General features: G+C 28.1%; 1 protein-coding gene across 1 annotated transcript; it reads right to left on the bottom strand.

Annotated features, from left to right (window-relative positions):
• Window positions 1-20,349: 20,349 nt before the first annotated feature.
• On the bottom strand, window positions 20,350-23,045 carry EAF02_003323 (uncharacterized protein; the record flags this gene model as incomplete). Its single annotated transcript, XM_038899371.1, has 4 exons — window positions 20,350-21,112; window positions 21,163-21,914; window positions 21,972-22,055; window positions 22,107-23,045. The coding sequence occupies 4 exons, from the start codon at window positions 23,043-23,045 to the stop codon at window positions 21,076-21,078; spliced, it is 1,812 nt and encodes a 603-aa protein (XP_038760298.1). The 3' UTR covers window positions 20,350-21,075.
• Window positions 23,046-23,165: the final 120 nt, after the last annotated feature.

The following is a 23,165-nucleotide window of genomic DNA, read 5'->3' on the forward strand; positions in this document are numbered from 1 at the left end:
CTAAAGTACTTTATACTTTAATTAATATCAAATTGATATCAACACTAATTAATGATATTACAAATTAGGGCTTTGGATTCTATTAGAAAGCATTAGGTGTTTAGAAGTAGTATTCAGGATTGATAGAAATTCTGAAGAGATTATAAAGAAAGATATTATTGTATTGGGTATAGTATGTTTTCTCTTTTTGTTATATTAAAGAATATATTCTGGATAATTATATTAGGAAAATATATTCAAAAGAATCGATTGGTTAAATGTAATGAATTGATTTTGTGTTTATTATGTATTCACTTTTATACTATATATTGTATAAGGTAAATCCTTTATCTAAATATCTTTTATATATCCTTTTATATTTTTTATATCTATAATATATCTATAACCTTTGAAATATCTACAACCTATCTACAATCTTTAAAATACTTATAATTTTTGAAATACCTCTATATATACTTTATTATATCAAACAGTAATAATACTCTAATTATCTTTAAGATTATTAATAAGAAATTATATATAGAAAAGGAAAAGAAGTATTACAAAAAATGATTAAGTCTATTAAAGGAATAATAAATTGATAATGGAATTGTTGTCATGGCGCCAACTATATGATCTATAGTTGCCTTTGTGTCTCAGATATAGTATATTAGCGCGCTCTACTTTCTATAAGTAGGGCTTTACTCTTTTATAGCTCTTCTATCTTTATGGTACAATATAAGTCTTTACCTGTATCTTGACAATTTGTATTATCTTCAAATAAGCTATCACAGTTTTATTTCTTATTTTATTTCCAAAGCCCTATTAACGTCTTATCTCGATCGCACCGATCGTACTCACCATTAATCTATTGTATATCCTGCCGCCGATATTTTGAACCTCAAAAAGTACTGAAGATGGGTGAACAAGTATCTATATCAGAAGTGCCTGCATCTGGCTTATCTCTGTAGTTTCTTTTCTTGAATTATATTCTCAATTCTGCTGAAGCTGATATCTCTTTCTTTATAAATCTATTCAATAATCCAAATGCTATATACTTCACTGCTGCTCAAGCTATATTTAAATCGATCGAATCGATTGCAGGCTTATTATAAGCCTAAGCTGTTATTATTTAGACTTAAGTTATTAATACTCAATTAAAGATTGTTGAATTGAAAGATACAATTGAGATATTGAAGATTACTGTTTGTAATAATTCGTAAGCTTTATTTTATTGTAAGTATTTCACTACTTTCGAAAAGTTTAGTAATAATAAGTAAGATATTGTAAAGTATTAAGATCAGTATACAACTTTTTATAATATAGTCAATCACTACTTGACTACGGATTACAAAAATAAATCAGAATTTCAGAAAATCATATTTCTTGTTAATCTATTTTCTAGTTCTGTTTATATGAACAATCAGATACATTTTAATATAATTATAGATAATATGCATAATTCCAATCTTTAGTCCTTTGGATAATATACTGTAATAGGCATTTGGTGTAAATTAAATAAGCAATATCAGACTTTAGATCTTTTATGTAAAGCTTTTATAGATTACAATAAATATAAAATGAAGAAGACCCTATTTGGTAATTTTATTATCGAATTCAAGTAGTTCGTTATCAAATGCAAGAAGACTGCTGAATAACAAGTTACTAATCTTAAATTCAAAGTCTTATAAGAACTAATCGATGCTTTAATTAACTATCCCAATAAACCTTTTGCCATCGATATCGACATGTGAGTAGTTTGGTGGCAAGATATTTATAATGATTTAGAGGAAAAGATTCATTTTGATAATCAATGCAAAAACCAAAGCATCAACTTCAATAATTAGAAAAAATCTAATAAAAAAAAGCCTGCTATTGCTACTGTAATACTTACACCTAATTTTTCTAAAGATTCTATGTAATTGGATATTGTTTGTTAAGGCTAGTGACTTTTATTATGTTATAATAGAGAACAATATCTAAATCTTGACCTTTATCTTTATTACAAAAAGTCTGGTTATATCAAATTCAATTGTAAAGAAAAGCGATGTAATGATGTAAAATATAATATCAATTCAGAAACTATACAATACCCCAATTATCCCCCTGCCACAAATCAATACACTCCGAATATCCACCATTTTCTCATTACCAATCATTATCATAACCCTAAACTCTATTGTAACACTTATAGCCTTACTTACTAGAATATATTCCTGCTTGTTAATCGTTTTCTGACTACCACAGCATTATTTCGATATGTCTTTTCAGTCCTTATTGATAATAGAGATCTGGGCGGATTTGTTAAAGGCTCTGTATATTCAAATAATAACGGAAATTCAATTTCCTAGTTAAGTATATTAAAAAACTAATCTCGATTTATAATTGCAAATCGAGATTCTTTGTAGAAAGTTTGCCTTTGTGGATTAAGAGATTGGTTATATCTAAGAATCCTTTATATCTTAAAACAATAAATAGCAAATCTCTTAAAATCTCAATGGAAATTTTCCTTATATTTAATATAATCATTTTATTTATTAGCTTAATAGATAATGGAGTTGTGGGATATAGGTTTATAGATAGAACCCTTATATTTAAGCTTGATATCCCTATATATCCCCTTTTTATTATTTGCAACCTATTATTTGTAGATGGAAGGACTTCTGATATCCTATCTTAGTATACACTATTAGATCTACGGATTAATAATTATAAAGAAATTGGCTTATTCTATATTATCAATCTTTTCAACACAGATTCTATAATCCTTAGTTTTCCATAGCTTTAATACTATAACCCTATTATTAATTGGATAATAATAACTCTTAAGTTTACGTTTATGTACTGCTTCAGATATTACTATCCAGTTAATTCTACTGCAATTGTTATTCCCGATTATAATGATATGCCGACCCTAGTAAATACAGTGCTCAATCTAATATTACGTATATTTGTTAGGAAGTCTATTTTGAAGTCTATTTCGAAGAAATCTATTTCAATTCTATATTGTGCCTTTGCTGAAGAAGTTATTGATGAAAGTCTTTAGACTCTTTCCTTCTTATCCCAAGACCAATCGATACTTTTGGAATATAATCCTCTGATTCCAGTTATGAAGAGGAATACTAATAGAAATCTCTATAATATAAATCTTGTTAATCTAATACCACCTGACTCAAACCGCTGCTATACTTACCGAATCAACGGAAAAACAGAGATTCGCATTAAAATGATACTAAATCAGCTAATTCTGAAATTGGTTTTAGTGCGAATCATCGCAGGTTTTAGGATATATAAAAGACTATTATAAAATCAAAACGTTTATCTTTATTAAACCTTCTATCACTATAGAAGCTCTTTGAGAAACCAACTAATACCTTACGAAATATTTGATAGAAAATAAACAATATAAAGTTCCTTATAGCTAATAGCTTTATTCAATTTTGTAAAGATCAGGAAGCTTATATTACAAAAGTAATCTGGGATGAATTAGATAAAGCTTGCAAGTTATATTGTATAGTAACAAATGATTCTATTCAACTATATTGTAATATTATAGAAAGCGATATTAAAAAGTTTATGGAAAAGACTGACCAATTTGTACTATCTATAATAGAGATTCAGAGCAAGCTATTATTCTGGCTTCGCGATCTGTTCGCTGGGTTTTTATTCTTTTTTGTTAATAAGCTTCTGTTACAATACTTTTAGGATTACAAGATCGAAATTATACTAAGCAAAAAGCCCTTATACAATAAAGATTACCCAATATTTCCAGTTGAGTTTCAAATTATTTGTAAATGGCTTGATAATAATCTAAATAAAGAATTCATCTGTAAATCCCACTTTCGATTGACTACCCCACTCCTTCTAATTGTAAAGCCTAGAGAAGGTATTTGAATTTACCAGGATTATTATGAACTAAATAATATTATTATTAAGAATTATTATTCATTACTACTGATTAAAGAAATTCTTGATATCTTATATTATACTAAAGTTTATACCAAATTGGATATTATCATCACATTTAATAAATTACGAATCGCGGAAGGTCACAAATAAAAAACTGCTTTTACAACTTGTTTCAGCTTATTCGAATCCTTAATGATATTTTTCGGCCTTTGTAATACTTCTATCTCGTTTCAGAACTATATTAATTATATTCTTTTTGATCTTCTAAATAAGAATTATACAGTATACCTAAATAATATCTTGATTTATTCTGAAAATATTATAAATTATCGAAAGCAAGTTTGCAAAATCGTTTAGAAATTTATTGACGCTGGATTATAAATTGATATTAACAAATACAAATTCAAAACGAGGAGAATGAAATACCTTGGCCTAATTATTACTCCTAGTAATATCGAGATAGACCCTGATAAGATTAAGACTATCCTTAAATAAAAATTGTTAATTAAACTAAAAGATCTTTAATGTTTTCTAAAGTTTATTAACTTTTATTAACACTTTATTTATAATTTTTCTAAAATTATGAAATCTTTAAATTGTTTATTGAAAAAAGAGAATATATGAAATTGGATTGCTAATCAAAAGAATATCTTTGAAAATCTGAAGTATATCTTTATCTCCATTTCAATTCTTGCAATATTTGATTATCATCATTATATAGTTATCGAAACAAATACTTTCAACTGGGCTATAAACAAAGTACTCTTTTAGTATAATAATAAAAGCCAACTATATCTAATTATATACTTCTCCTCAAAACATAGCACTGCCGAATATAACTATAAGATCTATAATAAGGAACTACTAGTTATCATCAAGTTCTTAAAAGAATGGAAACCCGAACTATATAAAACTCAAAAGCTGTTCGAGATTATTACTAATCATAAGAATTTAGAATACTTTATATCAACAAAAATATTAAATCAAAGATAAATTAGATAAACTGAATTCCTGGCTGGTTTCAATTTTTGTATTATATATAGACCGGGTCTTAAAGCAATTCATTTCAATATACTGAATAAAAAAGCAAAAGATCGCTCTGTACACACCAACCCTAATAACAATCGAATCAAGAATCGCTTATAAACAATCCTTCCGAAAAGAGTATTCGATATTACTACATTCAAGAATCTCATTCGATAAATAAATAATAATATCAATCTTACTGTAGCGCTTATAAATATAATTATTCCTAATATTGAGAAGCTAATTGATAATCTTATCAATAAAGTATACAAATTATCTGAATTGGTTATTACTATGCGTAAAACACTTCAGAATCTAATTGCTTGCTATTAGCCACTATCAATTCGAAAAAATCTCCGAATCGCTCTTCAAGATTGTAGATTAATCAATAATAAAATTTTCTATCGCAACCACCTTTTTGTTTTTCTTTTCACAGAGCTTCGCATCCAAATTATATACCAAACGCATTTTACTGGTCCAGCAGAACATCCTAATCGAATTAAAACTATTAATCTTGTTTCCTATATATACTAATAGCCTAATATATCGAGGGAAATCGAAACTTATGTATAAGCCTGTCAATTCTACTTCTGAACCAAAACCTCCCATCTTATCACATCTGGATTCCTAGAATTTCTATCAATACCATTCCGCTTCTAATTCGATATCTCTATTAATTATATTATATTACTATTAATCAGTGAATACTATAGCAAAAAGTATTAATATATTATTATAATTGTTTATTGTCTAACAAAAATGTATTATTTCATTCCAGTTATAGAACTGTTTGTAAAGGAGCTCGCTAATTGGTTTATCGAAAAAGTCTATTGTCTATATAATATACCTGATAATATAATATCCAATAAAGGTTTACAATTTATATCAGAATTCTGAAAGCACTTATCCGAGTATTTATTAATTACTTTGAAATAATCCTTCTCGTTCTATTCCGAATCCAATGGACAAATAGAGAGAATCAATATTATAGTAAAATAATATCTTCAGGCTTTTATAAACTTTTATTAAGATAATTAGTACAATTGGCTTTCACTCATAGAGTTTGCACTTAATAATATTATTTCAGAGACTATCAGCGTATCCTTATTCTTTATTAACTATAATTTTCATTTATGTCTTAGCGTTAAGCCCTCTTTACCTGTTCCTCTAAATTTATTATATCAATATAAATGTGAGTTCCTAAAGGCCAATAAGATTGCGGACTGATTTGATATTATCCTAACAAAATTGAAAGCCCTAGCCGCTCAATTTATTTAGAGATATAAAGATTACATTAACAAGACTTGCACTAATACCCTTCTATATAAAGAAAGTAATAAAGTATAGATTAGTATTAAGAATATGAAAACTAATCGCTTAATGAAGAAAGGTAATAACAAATAGAATAACTTCTATAAGATTCTAAAAGTTTATAAACGAGCCTGTTTATTCCAGCTCCCTACTAGTTTTAAGATCTTTCTAGTATTCCACAATTCATTACTTCAACCACTCCATTGCTCATCTGGACTAGTCGGTTAAGAAGTGATCAACAAAGCTGAATCCTATTGAAACTAAGGCTATATCCTAGAAAAAGATGACAAAACGAATAAGGAAACCGAGTAATAGGAATTCGATAAACTACTTAACTATTATAACAAAAACGGATTTCATTATCAAGTCAAATAAAAATATTATCTAGTATTTTAACAACCTATCGAAAACCTTTGTAGTTAGAAAGATACAATTATCATTTTCCATTTAGCAAATCCAGATAAGCCAGAACTGTCTGCTTGAATAGATTTCAAAAGATCTACTACTCCTGATCCCCTGCTAATACTTATACCAAGTATATTCTCAAATTGAGGTTGAGATAGATCTAAAAAGCTCCAGTAATTAATTATTACTCCCAAGAAAGTTTATTTTAATCTAATAATAGAAATTAGAGTATTTTAATATTATTTTGTTTTCTAAAAGATCAATTGATATTGTGATTATAAATCAATTGTTTTGAGCGAGGAGTACTGTTATGGTGCTAACTATATGATTTGTAGTTGTTTTTGTGTTTCAAGCATAGCATATTAGCGCGCTCTACTTTCTATAAGTAGGGCTTTACTTTTCCATAGCTCTTCTACCCTTATGGTATAATATAAGTCTTTACCTGTACCTTGATAATTGTTGATTTTGATTTTAAGGAGTTTATTAAATATATCAAATTCAAGTATAAGTAATATAATTATAAGAATATTAACAATGATGAGCTAGCTGAGGTTTTTTATAATAACTTTAGTATATTTATAAATAAGCAATTTGCAAAGATTTATTAATTAAATATATAAAAACTATGAATAATATTATATGCCTGAGGGGTATAAATATCGAAATTAGATGTTGAAGTATCTATAGCTTTATATAATCAATTATATAGATCTATTATAGATATATGAATGAAAGACTAAGTTCAGGAAGTTTTGAAAGATTATAATTTTAAAGAACCTAAATTTAGATTCGGAACAATTAATAGATTTATTGATAATAATTTCAAATATAATAAAAATGATTGAAAAGATAATAAAAAGGATAATAAAGGAGGAGATTCTGATAATAATAATAATAATAATAATAATAATAGAAAGGATAATAGAGGTTAATGCAATAGGAATAAGAAACTATCAATATATTTTAATATATAATCTCTTATCAGTTTATTGAAATTCTATATCAATAAAGAAAAATATAGCGGGGACAATAATAATTTCGACTTTAAATTCTTGATATTCTATAAAATCTTATGATATATAAAAATGCCTATAAATATGCAATACAAGATATTCCTAATCATATTAAAAAACAATATACTTGAGTTCTTTTATATCAACTATAAAGCACTACCATCTATATTCAAAGAGCTTTATATTTATATACAAAGTAACTTTGAGGGAGAAAAATACTAATGCAATATATTGTTTAAATGGAATAGTATTATTTTCAAATCAATTAAAAAGGAGTATAAAAATAAGCTACTTAGTGAGTATCTTATTATTATGATTAAGCAGCTATGTATACTACAGTATTAACTTGATCCCGCTATACAGCAGATATTATATTTACATAATAAGCTTATACTAGTATATAAAAATATTGAGATATGCAACCTAGTTTGTTTTAACCCCAAAAAAAAGGTGTTTAATTTAATTAATTAATTACAATAATCCATTAATATGTGGAAAAGATTATATAAGAAAGAAGATATAGTACTATTTACTAATAGAAGATTTTGTAGTAATAATGACTAGAATAGTTCAGGTGGTTCTAAAGATTTCAAAAATAGTAATTTCAGAAGCAATAGTTTTAAGAGCAATATTAATAGATTTTGACAATAATTTAATTCTTTAAATCAACAAAATCGTTATTGGATATATAAGAAAGAGGGATATCGATCAACAAAGTATTCTTAGAAGGAATAGGATAAAAACCAATATAAATATCGGGAAAAGATTAAGGATAATAATAATAATACATTTAATAAGTGTTATAATTAATGGTTAATCGAATATAAGGGAGAAGCTATTAATATAGAATCTGATTCAGAAACCGAAATGGGATAGTTCTTTGCAGATCTTGATATTAATAATATTGAAAAAGAAGCATTTTTTATTAATTCAGAATCTGTAAATAGCTAAAAGATATTTAATCAGTTATTAGTTAATACAATATTATATATATTGATTAGAGATTCTGTTGAAGTTATTCTATTAGTAGAAAGTATAATAGATATCTTTTATGCAAATTATACAAGCAAGAAGTTCTTCAGTATATATATCGATACAGTTTATACAAGTAAATCTATAGTTGGGATTGAACAATATCATATATGACAATAGGTATGCTTAGTAATATATAATCCACAAACAGTAGGAATAGTGAATATACACTTTGGAAAAGGGACTATAATATCAATAGGTTTATTTCATATTGATATACCATTTGAATGCATTGTTTTTCATATTATGAATGCCGATATTCCATTTTTATTGGGACTTGAGAATATAGACCGGCTTAAAGTATTCTATAACAATATCACTAACAAATTCATCAATCCAACCAGTTAATATTCTATCATTAGAAGATATAGGCATATATTTTTGATATGGAAGGTGAATATGAATCAGTTTATTCAAGAGTCTATTTATTAGAATGATTGCTATTTAATAACTACTGAGCTATAGCATTTACATCAACGATTTGGCCATTCATCTATACAATGCTTTTATAGTATACTACAATACACAGGCTATAACAAAAGCAATAATGCTATAAAACATCTCATCAAATACTATAAGCATTATCAAATGTATAGCAAATCACCCGGATGTTTCAGATTCATTTTATCAGAGGATACTGAATTTAACTATACTATATACATCAATGTTATATACATTACAGGCAAATCAATTCTATATATTATTGACAAGGCAATATGTTATTAAGTAGTTCGATTTTTTGAAAACATTTCAGCTAAGTATATATTCAATACTTTTTGAGAGTACTGGATTGATACATATATAGAACTATCAGATTACATTATTCATAATATAGAAAAGAACTTTGTAAATAAAGAATTTATCCAGAATACAAAATCTATATTAATTATCATCAAAAGTATATTAGTTAAAGCACACAATTCTATAGACATAATAGAAAAATATTATTATCCCCTATACTGTACATATAAGATCTTAACTAAAAAGCTTGAAAATAACAATTTAATAAAAACAATAATTCTATAAATGGCAATGAAAGCTGTGAATGATATAATTAGACCAAATAGACTTATTCCCATATTATTAGTTTATGGGATATACTCTAAATTGAATGATATTAACCCACCAACCCCAATAATCATTCAATACACAAAAGTTATAAAGAAAGCTATGGCAGAAGTACATTATATATAAGCTAAGAGATAGATCATAGAAACGCTCAGATTAAGGAATGAACTATCCATAATATCAATCCTTACTCTACCACTTAATTCACAAGTTTTAATATAGAAAGAAGGAAAAGGTAGCAATATATCAAACAAATAAACTAAACTATATATTCTGATTGAAATGAATAGGGAAATATATAAAGTGGAATTTATCAATAGACCAATTAAATTTCGATCTATATCTATACAATCTTTTTATAAAAAGCCTGAAGAAATCGAATCGAATAATAATAATAATACAAATGATAACAATAACAATAATACTATAGTAATTGATACATCACGAATAGAGACACTATAACCGCAAACACCACCGCCAGTGGTACAACCAGATATGTGACACTTTGCCTTAGAAGAACTGCGAGAGCAGGGTACAATTTATCCTTAGAATCTATAACTACAGAATCGGGAGCAAAGTGCTTGTAGAGTACTTCTATATATTAGTTATGTATATATGATTGTGTATATGCATAAGTATGTATATAAGCGATCGCAGCTGTGATTAGATGCGATCTGTGATATTACTTTTCCTTTTGAAAAAGTTTGCCCTCAAGCTTTACAATTACCTAATCCGTAAACACATTAGCGATCCCAATAAAGCATTATTATTTATATTGTAGTATAGCGTAATAAACAGGTATATACGCAAATTTTGCTTTTTTCGTGATAGAAAGGCATATGGGAAATAGAGGAAACCGTTTTGTAATCTAATAACAATGCGAAGCCTTCGAAATATATAAATCGCTCGAATTTCTCTTTTTTTTTCAAATCTTTTCCGATCACTCACCTTTTTTGTATTCCTCAATTAATAATCAATATACCTTTTATACTATTAAGAAAATATAGTAGCAAAAACAAATTATTACTAATACAACTAAAGCAACAAAAGGATATATATATAATAATGAATTATTTATTTTTCTTTTGCATTTGCTTTACTAATATACTTCTTTATAGTTTGCGGCAAAAAGAGTATCTGCTTTTTCTGTTATATAAGGTAAGCATTTTATTGAGAAAGAGAAGGAGTCGAGCTATAACAAGAATAATAGTAATCCTATTAACAAGAAGGAGAATAATAAAGAAGATAGATTAAACAATAAAGATGTATATAAATGAGACTTTTTTTAATATCTTTGGCTTACAGTCAGCTTGTCTAACAAATGTGATTACAGATACTGAAGGTAATATACCTGAAAGTAGAATTGATCTTTGATATACTTATTGGATATATCTATTTCATTGTTTTTTGAGATAAAATTCAAAAAAGAATATAATCCCTTAATTGATTATATTAATAATTACAAAAAAAAGTTTATTAACAAATTAATTATAGTGATATATTATTTTTGTAATCTTGAAAATAATAATGAGATAGTTGAGGAAGATATCCTGGAGGCTTTGTGTTAAAATCAACCTGGTTGCAAATTCGATATGTCCTGTTACAGAAGCATTAGCTTTATTGATATCGACAAGTAGGGATCTTCAAGTAAAAGGTTACTAAAAAAGATAATATTATAACGGGAATAATATATTCAGGAGAATAACTGGATTTATACTGACTGCATATATAATTGTATTTCCAGCAAGAGAGATAATGTTTGCTATCGATTTCCTAGATAATCGTTTAATCAATCTTGCTATCTACTTTATCTAACTGACAAGTATAAGTATAAATACTTGCCTGATGGGGATATATATAAGATGTTTCTTCGATACTGATTAGCTGTTACTGAGTACAACAATATAGCAAAGATAAGTTATAACTTTACTAGCTTTTAGCAAAGTTAATTTTTGAGATAGCTTGATATATAAAAAAAACTAAAAAATTGTATTTCGAAAAAAATACTTTCTTTTACCCTTACTCGAAAAGCTGTAAAGTATTGTGTAGTAGAGATTACAGTACAGGGAGACGAATTGGAATAGTAGCACTAGCTTATCCTAACTCAAATGGAAATAGAGCTTTTGGCAGCTTGCGAGTGGTTGAGTGTGATTGAGCACAGGCTTAACCTTATTATTACACATACTACAACCAACAGTCGTCTTGTTTTTCAGCTTGTAATTGTCCTATATATACTTGTTATTGTTGTTGACTAGGGATTCAACTAATATTTCGGTTTAAACCATCCAGTCTTTACTATTATGCCTTGCCCAATTATAATCATTAATACCCATAGAAGCTTTCTTTCTGGTTTGATTTAAATTTGTCGGGCAAAAAAAAAGACTTTTTTTATTGATATTTCATCTTTATCCGATTATTTTCAGCCTTTTATATAATTAGGATTTTCTTTATTACAATAATAAATTAAAGAAATTCTTTCTATCTTTTTCATTTATATATTAATTGTTATCTGTAAAATCGTAATTATTCTTTCTATTCTTATAAAGACAAATCCATTTTAATAAATGTATAGAGAGTCCTAGCAGAGTAGGATTTTGTAAATGAAAATCACAAAAATAGTACAGAATAGTTTTTAAATTAGAGGTAGGGTACTAGATAAGATTATTATTAACATTTAGCCACAATATTCTATACTTAAACTATCGGCATACTTTCTTTACAACTAGAATATACTCCACTTCCTATTTGATATTATTAATGATATTTATTGGAAGCAATGGTTCAAGGATTTATCCAGGAAATAAATTGTCTACCGCTTTATAGAGTTTGCTAAATGAAAATATAGGGTGGACTTTTATAATAAACAGTAAATCTAATTGAAAGGAATCTCTAGCCCGATTAATGATCTTGAATCTATCTTGAATAGGGTAATTCAGTTTTTTGAATAGTTGTTGTATCGGAAAGTCCCTTATACTGAGCTATATGTAGTCTTTTACATTGAAATCAATTGAATAGCGATGCGAATTAGCCGATCGAGATATCTTTTCTTGCACACATAAGATATTTTCTTTTGCTTAATCGAATACTAGTTTATTGTGTTTGATATATTCTTTAACATTAATTATATTTAAATTGTTAATAAATATAATGGAGTCGAGTTTCCAATCCCAGGGATTACGGGATAGATAATCATAAAAGGTTTCATATAGGGTTTGATTATCTAGTAATTTATAAGAAAATGTAAGTTGAGTGTAGTCTATTATTAATAGAAATTCAGATTAATTATTTTGATAATAGTTTATAAAGGATTATAAGCATTATTAGAAATATTAATTATAAATCTCAATTTGATCATCAATTTGCAAATAATGAGTAGTAGATAACTTGACTTACATTTCTAAGATATTATTGAATTCTTGTCAGAATTTGGATATGAATTGAGAATCACAATTAGAGATTATAGTCTCCAGAGCACTGTAATATCTATATATATGATATAGGTATAAGTGGGCCTAATCTCTTAAATCGATTGATTTATAATAAAGTATCGAAATAGCTTATTTAATTAATTGGTCGATAATGATAAATACATTGTTGTAACTGTATTTATCCTTATTGAAACTATAGTAGTCTATAGTAACATATTGTTATACTCGTGTAGAGATTAGGAGCGAATAGAGGAGACCGGGAGTATGATCTTTTGATACAAAGCTACACTTATATTTATAGTAATTCCATATATATTAATTGATTATATTATTTATATTCTTTTAATAATATTAATTAGCCAAAAGAGTATAGATCTTTTTAATATCAAAATATACAATAAAGACTAAATTATAAACTTTACAAATTAAATAGATTTGCAGATTTTCAGTATTCGATATGTAAAATCGATTGTTGTAAAGCAAAAGTCTTTTCTCAAGTATAAAATGCTTGTACAATTTAGTAATCTGAATACACAAAGCTTTTAAACTTGAATAGAATTTATTTGCTTCAATAATATGATTTATAATATTGAAAAGCGATATAATTATATATATATCGATATTTGCGATTACATCCGGATCTTGCTGTAAAGATTTGTGTATAATCTTTGTATTCACCTGATCATCTTTTATAAGCTACTGAAGACAATTCTTTTTCTTAATATTATTCTATTAATCCAATTCATTAATACAGCATGTAAGCATATTTGCAAATAGATTATTCTTTTTAGCACGGTATATAATAATAAAGTTATAATTAGTGAGTAATTCTGTTTAATGCATTTATCGAGCATTTAGCTATTTAGTTAATATGAAGTACTCGAGTACTTTATAATTGGTGTATACTTTAATCTGATATAAGGATCCAGCAAGTTTAGCTTTCTAATAATCTAGAGATTTGATAATTGCAAGTATTTCTTTATTATAAACTTCATAGTTCAGCTTAGCGATAACCATTGTTTTCGAAAAGTAGGCAATTAATAACCATTCGTCACTATACTTCTGAGATAATATACTAGTAATTACACTATCAGATATATCGATTTCCAGTATATAAGGTAGTGTATAATTATAATATTGTAGGAGAGAAGCAGAGATAAATCTGTCTTTGAGTATATCAAATGTAATTTAACAGATTTCATCGAAATGGAATTTGATATTTACTTTTATAAATTTATAAAAAAATTTTACTATTATATTGTAATCCTTAATAAATCAGTAATAAAAGTTACAAAAACCTAAGAACAATTGGATACCTTTTATAATAATAGGGTAAGTCCAAATAGCAATCACTTCAATCTTTTCTGAATCGACTTGTACACTATCTATAGAAATAATAAAACCTAAATACTTTGTATATTTGATATTGAATTCATACTTCTTAAGGTCTACCTGAAGGCCAGCGGACTCAAGTTATTTAAGAATATGTTTAATATATTTCTTATATTCATCTTTGTTTTTCAGAATATATAAAAATATTATTAAGGTAAGCAGTACAAAAATCATCTAAATAGTTAAATAGGATATTGTTTATATATTGTTAATAAGTTATAGGACTGTTTATCAATCCAAAAGATAAAACTTTGTATTTATAGAAACTATATCAAATGTAGAAAGTAATATATTCTTTAAAAGCTAAATCTATACGAATATAATGAAATACTTATCGAATATCTAATTTGATATATATCTTTATATCAGCAAGTTATGCAAGTATCTCATCAATAAAAGGTAAAGAGTATCTATCTTTATATATTAAAGAATTAAGTAGTTAGAAGTCTATACAAAACCTTAAGCTTTCATTTAGCTTTCTTATAAAGAGAATCGGCACTACAAATAATACTTAACTGGGTTCTATAAATCCTTTAACAAGATTCTCTATAATATATTCTTTAACAATCTTAAACTATTCAAGCAACATTTTATACAAGAAACTATATTTGAAAGCTTTTTTACTTTCTTCTTTAAATATAATTTTGTAATTATACAACCAGAAGAAAGATAGAATATCAGACTCGTATTTGGAGAACACTCAATAATATTACTAATAAACTTTAGGGATCGGAAACTCCATCTCAATATTTGTAATAATACAATTGAGAGTAGTAATAATTTCTGGTTTAGAATTATTTAAGGCAATAACTACAATTGAGATTCGATAATTATTGTCTTAACTAGATTTATAAATCGAGATAACATTATCAATCTCTATATATATAACTATAAAGATCTTATAATCCTTACTTCTCTTACAAATAAATTGAAATTGAATTGACTTGAATATATAAATATCAAATATATCGAAAATACAAAGTAGAAGGGATTTGTAAACAAACTGAATAGAGATTTGATTGAGAATAGGTTTTTTCTTCAAATTGACTGAAACCTAAGCTTCAATTATATCTGAGATTACTGTATTAGTCTTTTAGGGAAAGATAATAAGTATTTTAGGTACAATCAATGCTATAATCGGTTATTCATTATCAAGTTGGTGGTACATCTCTTCTAATTAGATGTTCCGATTATTAGCATCTTTCTATCTCAAATAACTGATTTTGGATTGTTAAAGACTATTTCTAATTAAAAGTATATTTTTTGATAAGGAAATAGTAAAAGAATATTCAAAAAGCTATTCGAGATGTTGGTTAAAATAATCGATTTTAATTTGGGTTTTTATTAATTATTTATAATCTAGGATTATATTATGTAAATCCAAATTGGTAATAAGAAATAATAAATAAGATTATTATTAAGTATTAATCGTGAAATTAAGAAATATGAAATGAGTAATAACTTTATTTTATATATTATTGTAGCTTTTAATTTTAATCAATAATTTGAATAATATGAAGTAAAGTTTGAATATAGGGAATAATAATGAAAGGAATATTTTATTGATAAAAACAAAATTATTTGCTTTGGAATCTATAAGAGATTGAGTATTATATAAATATTCGTTTTTCGAAAATATACATAGTAGGTTTATGGAATCATTTCCTATTAGTTTTATCAAATCAAGAAATCTTATATCCCGAATCGCACTTAGAAGGGAACTTCTATCTAAACATATTGATTTAAATATTAATCTTTAGTAATATAAGTAGACTTGACAGTTTTCGCTTGCACTTTTTGATTTACATTCTTTTCAATATTCTTTTTTACATTATAAAACTCTTCGTTTTCTTTAATCTCTTGAATCTCGATTATAATGTTTATATTATCTATACATAATATAAAACTATAATTCATTTCTAATATAGAGATAATAGTACTATAATTAAAATTGTTTCCTGAAAATGAAGTATTATTTGGCTTAAAGGTTTCTATATAGCTAATAAAAATGCGAGAAGGATATTGAATATAAAACTGAATAAATAGATTCGAATTACCTGATAAGTAAAGAATACTTCTAGAAATAATCAACAAATCAATATTACTAAACGACTTTTTAAAAAATGTCTCTTTAATTATTCTATAATAATTACATTCTCAAAGTATAACTTCGAGTTTATCGATTTTAATAAACTTGGTAGTTAGATTCTCAATAATATAGTATTCATTGATATAAAGGCTAATAGCTTATTGGAGGAAATCGAATATTTTTCTTTCCAAATTGTGGAGAAGAGTTATTGAATTGGTAATTTCCGTCTGTGTAGTTAATAATTTAAACCTACAATATCATATTAGGAAGTTTCCTTGTTGAATATTATTAAGTATGATTCAATATTCATACTTAGTTTGTGTATAATCGACTTCAGTCAAATTCTTGTAAATAATTGTGAGCTGATTAATTAATTGCTATTCTATCAAATGGGGTACTTGAATGTATAATGAGAATATATATTCTTATATCTTTTTTTTTATCTAATCTATTATATAAGATTATTATTATATTTTCGAAATAAGCGAATTTTCATAAAGTTCGAGTTACTTAGTAATTAATAGTTGTTAGAGGCTTGCTTTCGGCTTTACACTATTTTTGAATTTGAATAAAAGATTAATGGGCTTTAGAATATATAAATATTTTATTGTAATAGTAAATAAATAAGAATAGAGTATTCAATAAATTTGTAGATTGCTTGGCAGGGTGATCGGATTTGAAAGGGGTTTGTTATCAATACTCGAAAGGGATTATTGCGAAGACTGATTTTGTAAACGGGGGTTTTTCTTATTCTTTTTTTTTCCGATAATAGGAGATGCTCTCTTAATAGAATCAACTGGAATATTAGAAATTCGGACTTTGCGATTCATAAGGGAATCTGTATAATATTGCTATTAATATTTTGGAGATTGAAATGGGTAAGTGGTATTAAGATTATGTTATAGTAATTCGTTTTTGAATCTTATAATTTCATTCCACAAATTCTCAAAGTTTTTAAAAGTCAGTATTTATTCTTTTTGTGATAGAAAAGTGTGTATCGGTATATTATTTTCAAAAATTAATACCTTAATCGAGAAATTGTTTCTAGGCTATTTACCCTTTCCATATCTATTAGTATTTATATTAGAATTGTAAGGACTATAACCATTATTTTGTTAAAATTGACTATTATCAGCTAAAAGCGTTCAGCCAGTGAAAGGGGAAAAGTGATGGAGTTCTTTTAAGGTAAATGAATTGGATATAATAATAATACTTGTAACTCTGTATATTAGGGGTTTATTGTTTTCTGTTGAATAAATTTATTTAGAATCAGCTTTTTTTTTATAAATAATATCGAACATTCTTGATATATCTAAGAAGGTATTATAATTATAAGATATTATTTAATTAGCCACCAGATAGCCATACGATTGTATAATGAATTATAAATAATATAATACTTTACCTTAAAAGAACTGTAAGAGCAGGGTACAATTTATTCTTAGAATCTACAATTACAGAATTGGAAGCAAAGCGCTCGTAGAGCGCTCCTATATACTAGCTATATACACATGATCATGCATGTACGCAAGCGCGCACGTGAGCGATCGCAGCTGCGATTGGGTGCGATCCGTGACAAGATATGCAACTATATCGTTATATAAAAAGCAACTTGATTAATATAATCAATTTGATAGATATCGACATTAAGCTATCACTATTACAACTAACTATATTCTTGTAAGATGATATACCTACATAATATAAGGAATTACAATATAAGGAAGTTAACAAACTAATAGAAAATAGAGTTTTTAAAATCATCTCAAAAGCTAGTATACCATCCGGAATATGATTATTTAAATCACGATTTGTTAATAAAATAAAAGAAAAAGATATTAATAAAGTATACGCGAAATTACAACTAATAATTTAGGTATATCAAAATACAGGCAAAACTATTGTTTTGATGTAATCACTAACTATTTAATATATTAACCAATGTATTATACTTATACTTACTATTATTTTGCGAATATCAAATAAGCATATTCAAATCTATTTATGGAATATTATATAGGTATATACCTAATTAACCACAACTTTAAACAGATCTATTTATATAGAAATACTAGAAAAGTTCAGACTTGATTTTGGATATATACTATATATCATAAAGTTCTTGTATAGTGTATCAGAAATAGAAAATCACTGATTTAGAATCTACTACAATCACTATAGGGATAGACTAAATATAATATAATTTACATACAATCCCTATTTACTTTATTCTAATAATAACATCAGCATTATAGGACTATAAATCAATAATACTTTTATAGTTGTAGACAAAAGATTTGTATAATTAGAATAAGAGTAATTAAAGAAAGCCGGATTTATGGCTAAAAACAAAAAGCAATTTATCGAAGATTATCCACTTAAGTTTAATAATGATTTAATTATTTTTAAGGGTAATAGAATCTATCTGAATTAGAAGAAATAGTGTAATAATCTCCGAATAGTTATACTGAGGAGTGTTGATATACGGGGAATAAGAAAAAAAATTCGAAAGAATGTTATTTCGAAGAACTAATATATCGCTCAATATGTAAAAGATATGTATATTACAATAGTATATCAACCAGAGGTATTATACCATTTTTCAATTGCTGTTCAGGTAATAGATCCAAAGGAAGAAAATGCTATTAAGTTTAATAAAGTTATCAAATGGCAGATGGATAATTTAAGAAGAGGATTAATCTTTATATTTCTTGATATGGATTTTATTGACTTAGTTATCTTTACCAATGTATCCTTTACTAATAATACTAATCTATCATCACAAATCAGTTATATTATATACCTTATAGATAAGCATAGCAATACTAATATCATCCACTGAATATTAATTAAATGTAAGAGAATCACTAGGAATATATTAGCTTTTAAACTATATGTATTAGTTTTAGGTTTTGATATTGAAACTACTATTAAGGGTATTATTAATACTATTCTCAAATCTAAAAAGCAAATACCACTCATGCTTTATACAAATTCTAAGTTATTATATAACCTATTAACTAAGCTCGGTATAAGTATGAAAAAACAATTCCTAATCGATATTATAGCTTTACAATAATGCTACGAAAATAGGGAGATTACGAAGATTAAATGGATTGATAGGAAATCGAATTCTGTGGATGTTATAACTAAAAACGGTGTATGTCAAGCTTTAAAAGACTTGATTGATACTAATAAAATAGTTATTAAAATAACATATTGGGTGGAAAGAGAATAATGGAAGGGGAGCTAAGGGAGTAGGAATAGAATACTATGCTTAAGATTGAATAATAGGCTTAGGCTTAAAGCATATGATTTATTCAACTTAAGAGTTGCCAGTATCGGGATATCAATCATATAATCTAAGAGAGCACTGTATTACACTAGCGTATATACTAGCGTATGCACTAGCGCTAGCACTTCTACTATATCAAGTACTAGTTTCCCATAGTTAATAATGATCAAAACGAATAATACAATCAATTATATTGATAAGACTGAAGTACTTTACACTTTAATCAACACCAAATTGATACCAACACATTCATATTAGGAGATGTGGCACGAGGTGTGAATCCGAGGTTATTTCTAGACTGCAATCATTGCATTTCATCCCGTTTACAAGTAGACACACCGATGATATTTTAACATCGGTGAATGGTTCGAATAATAAAATATTTCCTTGCGCTATCATATAATGATCCTTTCATGCTGAGCTTTTTCTTCCTATTTTAAATTCAACAAATTACAGGCAGCCACAAAGTGACCATAATTCAACTAATATCTACATCGACGCTCCCAACACCAAACATCATAATGACATCCAACCTAGATCTTTAAGTTTCTGTCCAACTTAATGGTTATCCCTTATTCAGATCGCCCAAAATAGCCCTCAGCTCTACTAGAGCCCGTGCTATACAAAGTATAATCGACAAATGCGCTCAAGACGTCGAATATCAACTCACACGGGCCGGCGCAGATGAAAGGAGAGACACGAAGCAAGATAGGAGATTTCAAGAAAATTTGAGGGCTAATATGGCTAACCACAATCCATCTTGGGATGCTCAGCTTTGACTGGCCGAACAGTGATCGTAATTCCTATACGAGTCTAGAGGTAGTGATACGTTGCACTCATGGGTATGGGGCTTGCCGTTTGGCTGTAGAATCTTTGATGGAAGGATCAATATATAGGTAGAAGATTAATCTATGCAAGGTTTACAACTTAAATTCGGCCAATCCATTGTTTCCATGATGTGAAGCTTTGGTAATACTAATGCGTTTCAACAATAGCCCATGCTAAGTAAAATATCCAGCATTGATAGGAAATCACATATAGCCATAATATAAATTGATATCTTCCAGTTGGATTGTGTGCCTTGACGTGGTGTTAAGCAACTTGCAAATCGAAACTCTCCGTCTTTCTCTATATTAAGAAACCACAAAATATGATGAGGGTATAACTAAGACAGAATATTAGCAGGAAGAACTTGGAAATGCCGAGATAACTTACACCACGATCAATAACATTCCGCTGAGCCAATTAGATTTCCCATTCGTAACTATGTATTTGATTATGAGACTGCTGAGCGCGATGACTGTTGTGCAGTATAAATCACAAAGCAGGGTCGACGTTTTGCCCATGGACCAAGACAGTACAACCAGCAAAGGGCCTACAAAATGGCCAATTGTCACCGTAAACCCCAAGGTCAAGTCTAATGTATGATCCATATCATCTTTGACTGACGACTTGAAAGCTTCGACATGTTTAGAAAAGCGAAGAAGGAGTGGTATGCAAACAAAAGCCAAAGCACGTTTGCTTTTGGGATCAAAACCTTGTAATGATGCCACAATGATACGACTTTGCATTGCCAATAAAACAATGAAAATGATTGCCACAAGTGTGTTAGTGAAACGAGAAATTGCAACATTAGGACGACTATGCTCATCATCGTATCCATCTCGAAAGTCCTCATTGAAGATATAGGTGTGAGTATAATGTCGAAAGACAAGCCATATTACAAATAGAACAAGGGACACGATAGCAATTGCTCGGGATAAGAATATGGTGTCTGCTTCTAATCGCGGGGAGGAAGTATCTTGCGTCTCTGCGAAAAAGAAAACAATCGTCGAGAACACCGATGCTATTACGGCTAGTGTGGAGGTTAGAGCAATACTTGTGTCGTTAAATCGTTGTTCTATGCCCATCGACGTCCCAGCCCTAATGTTATGAATACCGCCAGCAACAAAGCAAATGCCGGGTATCTACAAAATAGTCAGGAGATCAGTATGTGTATGAACAAAAATGATAGGATTTCTTACGAGCAGCTGATTACAGATAACAGTACCAGCAAGAAGATATTTGATGAGTTCAGTGTCCCCCCGGTTAATTGTTATAATACCGATCTTTGGCTTAAACTTAGTACACATGGATACAAGAACTGCATGGGGGCTTACACAGGCTTCAGCAGCACAGCTACCGGTTCTCGAGATTAGCGTCTGGTTAGTGGAGTCTTGTAGCACAGGATGGAGATCTTTGAGGGCAGCTTCTAGACTCCCTATAATAGGTACTGCTGCCAACAAAGAAATGGCCAGTAAAATGCTATTTTGCTCTTTATCTCTTGAGAGAAATAGGGTTATTGGTAGAAATATCAGCAGGATATTGAGATAGCTTCGGAAAAGAACAACCCTAGCGGCATTGAAGATTTGAATTATCACTCGAATCCAGAGTTTCTTCATGGAGGCTCCCACAGAGGAATGAAGTCCTGGGCATTCAGATTCGTACCAATTATCGCCGAATTTGATGGGAGCATCTTTCAGCCGATCTAGCAAAGGTCGGTGCATAAAACGAACTAGATCAAAATTATATGTCAGACCTCCATGACCATAATTCCTAGATCCGAGTGGTATCCGAGCTTCTTGCAAAAGACTGAATTTCGGAGCTTGAAACGTCAACGATGGAATTTTTGGGTTCACCGTCGATTCAAAAAATACATCGACACCATCTCTAAGTTGGAGAGATTCCCATCCCAGAGGTAACGCAGATACACGAGCCTTTGATTTTGAGGTTTTGGAAAGGATCCCCACTATTGCCTTGATTTGAAGTAGTTTCCATGGTTTTAGGTGACTCTTCTTTGCCTCAAGAGCAAGTTCGAGTGGCGTTTTTCCAGCCCTATCACGTAACATAAGAGGAATTGCGGCGCACTGAACAAAGTATTCAACCGCAGGATAACAACAAGCAATCACTGCTTCGTGCAGTATTGTACTTGTATTATAATCATCAACTTCATCTTCTGTATGATCAAGGGATTCTCCCTTGAGAAAAAATCGGCGCATCGCCATGGTGGTCGGGTTCTGATCAGGTTTCGGGCTCAAGGTTACCTGGGAGAATTGCATGACCTTAGCGCATGCACTGATTATATAACTATAATTCGTGTGGATTGACTCCGATTCTTCCACCAAGCTTTCTAGAAATTGACGGAAATGAGGGCCAACATAACACCCTTTCTCTACGAA

This window comes from Botrytis sinoallii (assembly GCF_014898435.1).
Source record: "Botrytis sinoallii strain Bc 23 chromosome Unknown BSIN_005, whole genome shotgun sequence".
NCBI lineage: Eukaryota > Fungi > Ascomycota > Leotiomycetes > Helotiales > Sclerotiniaceae > Botrytis > Botrytis sinoallii.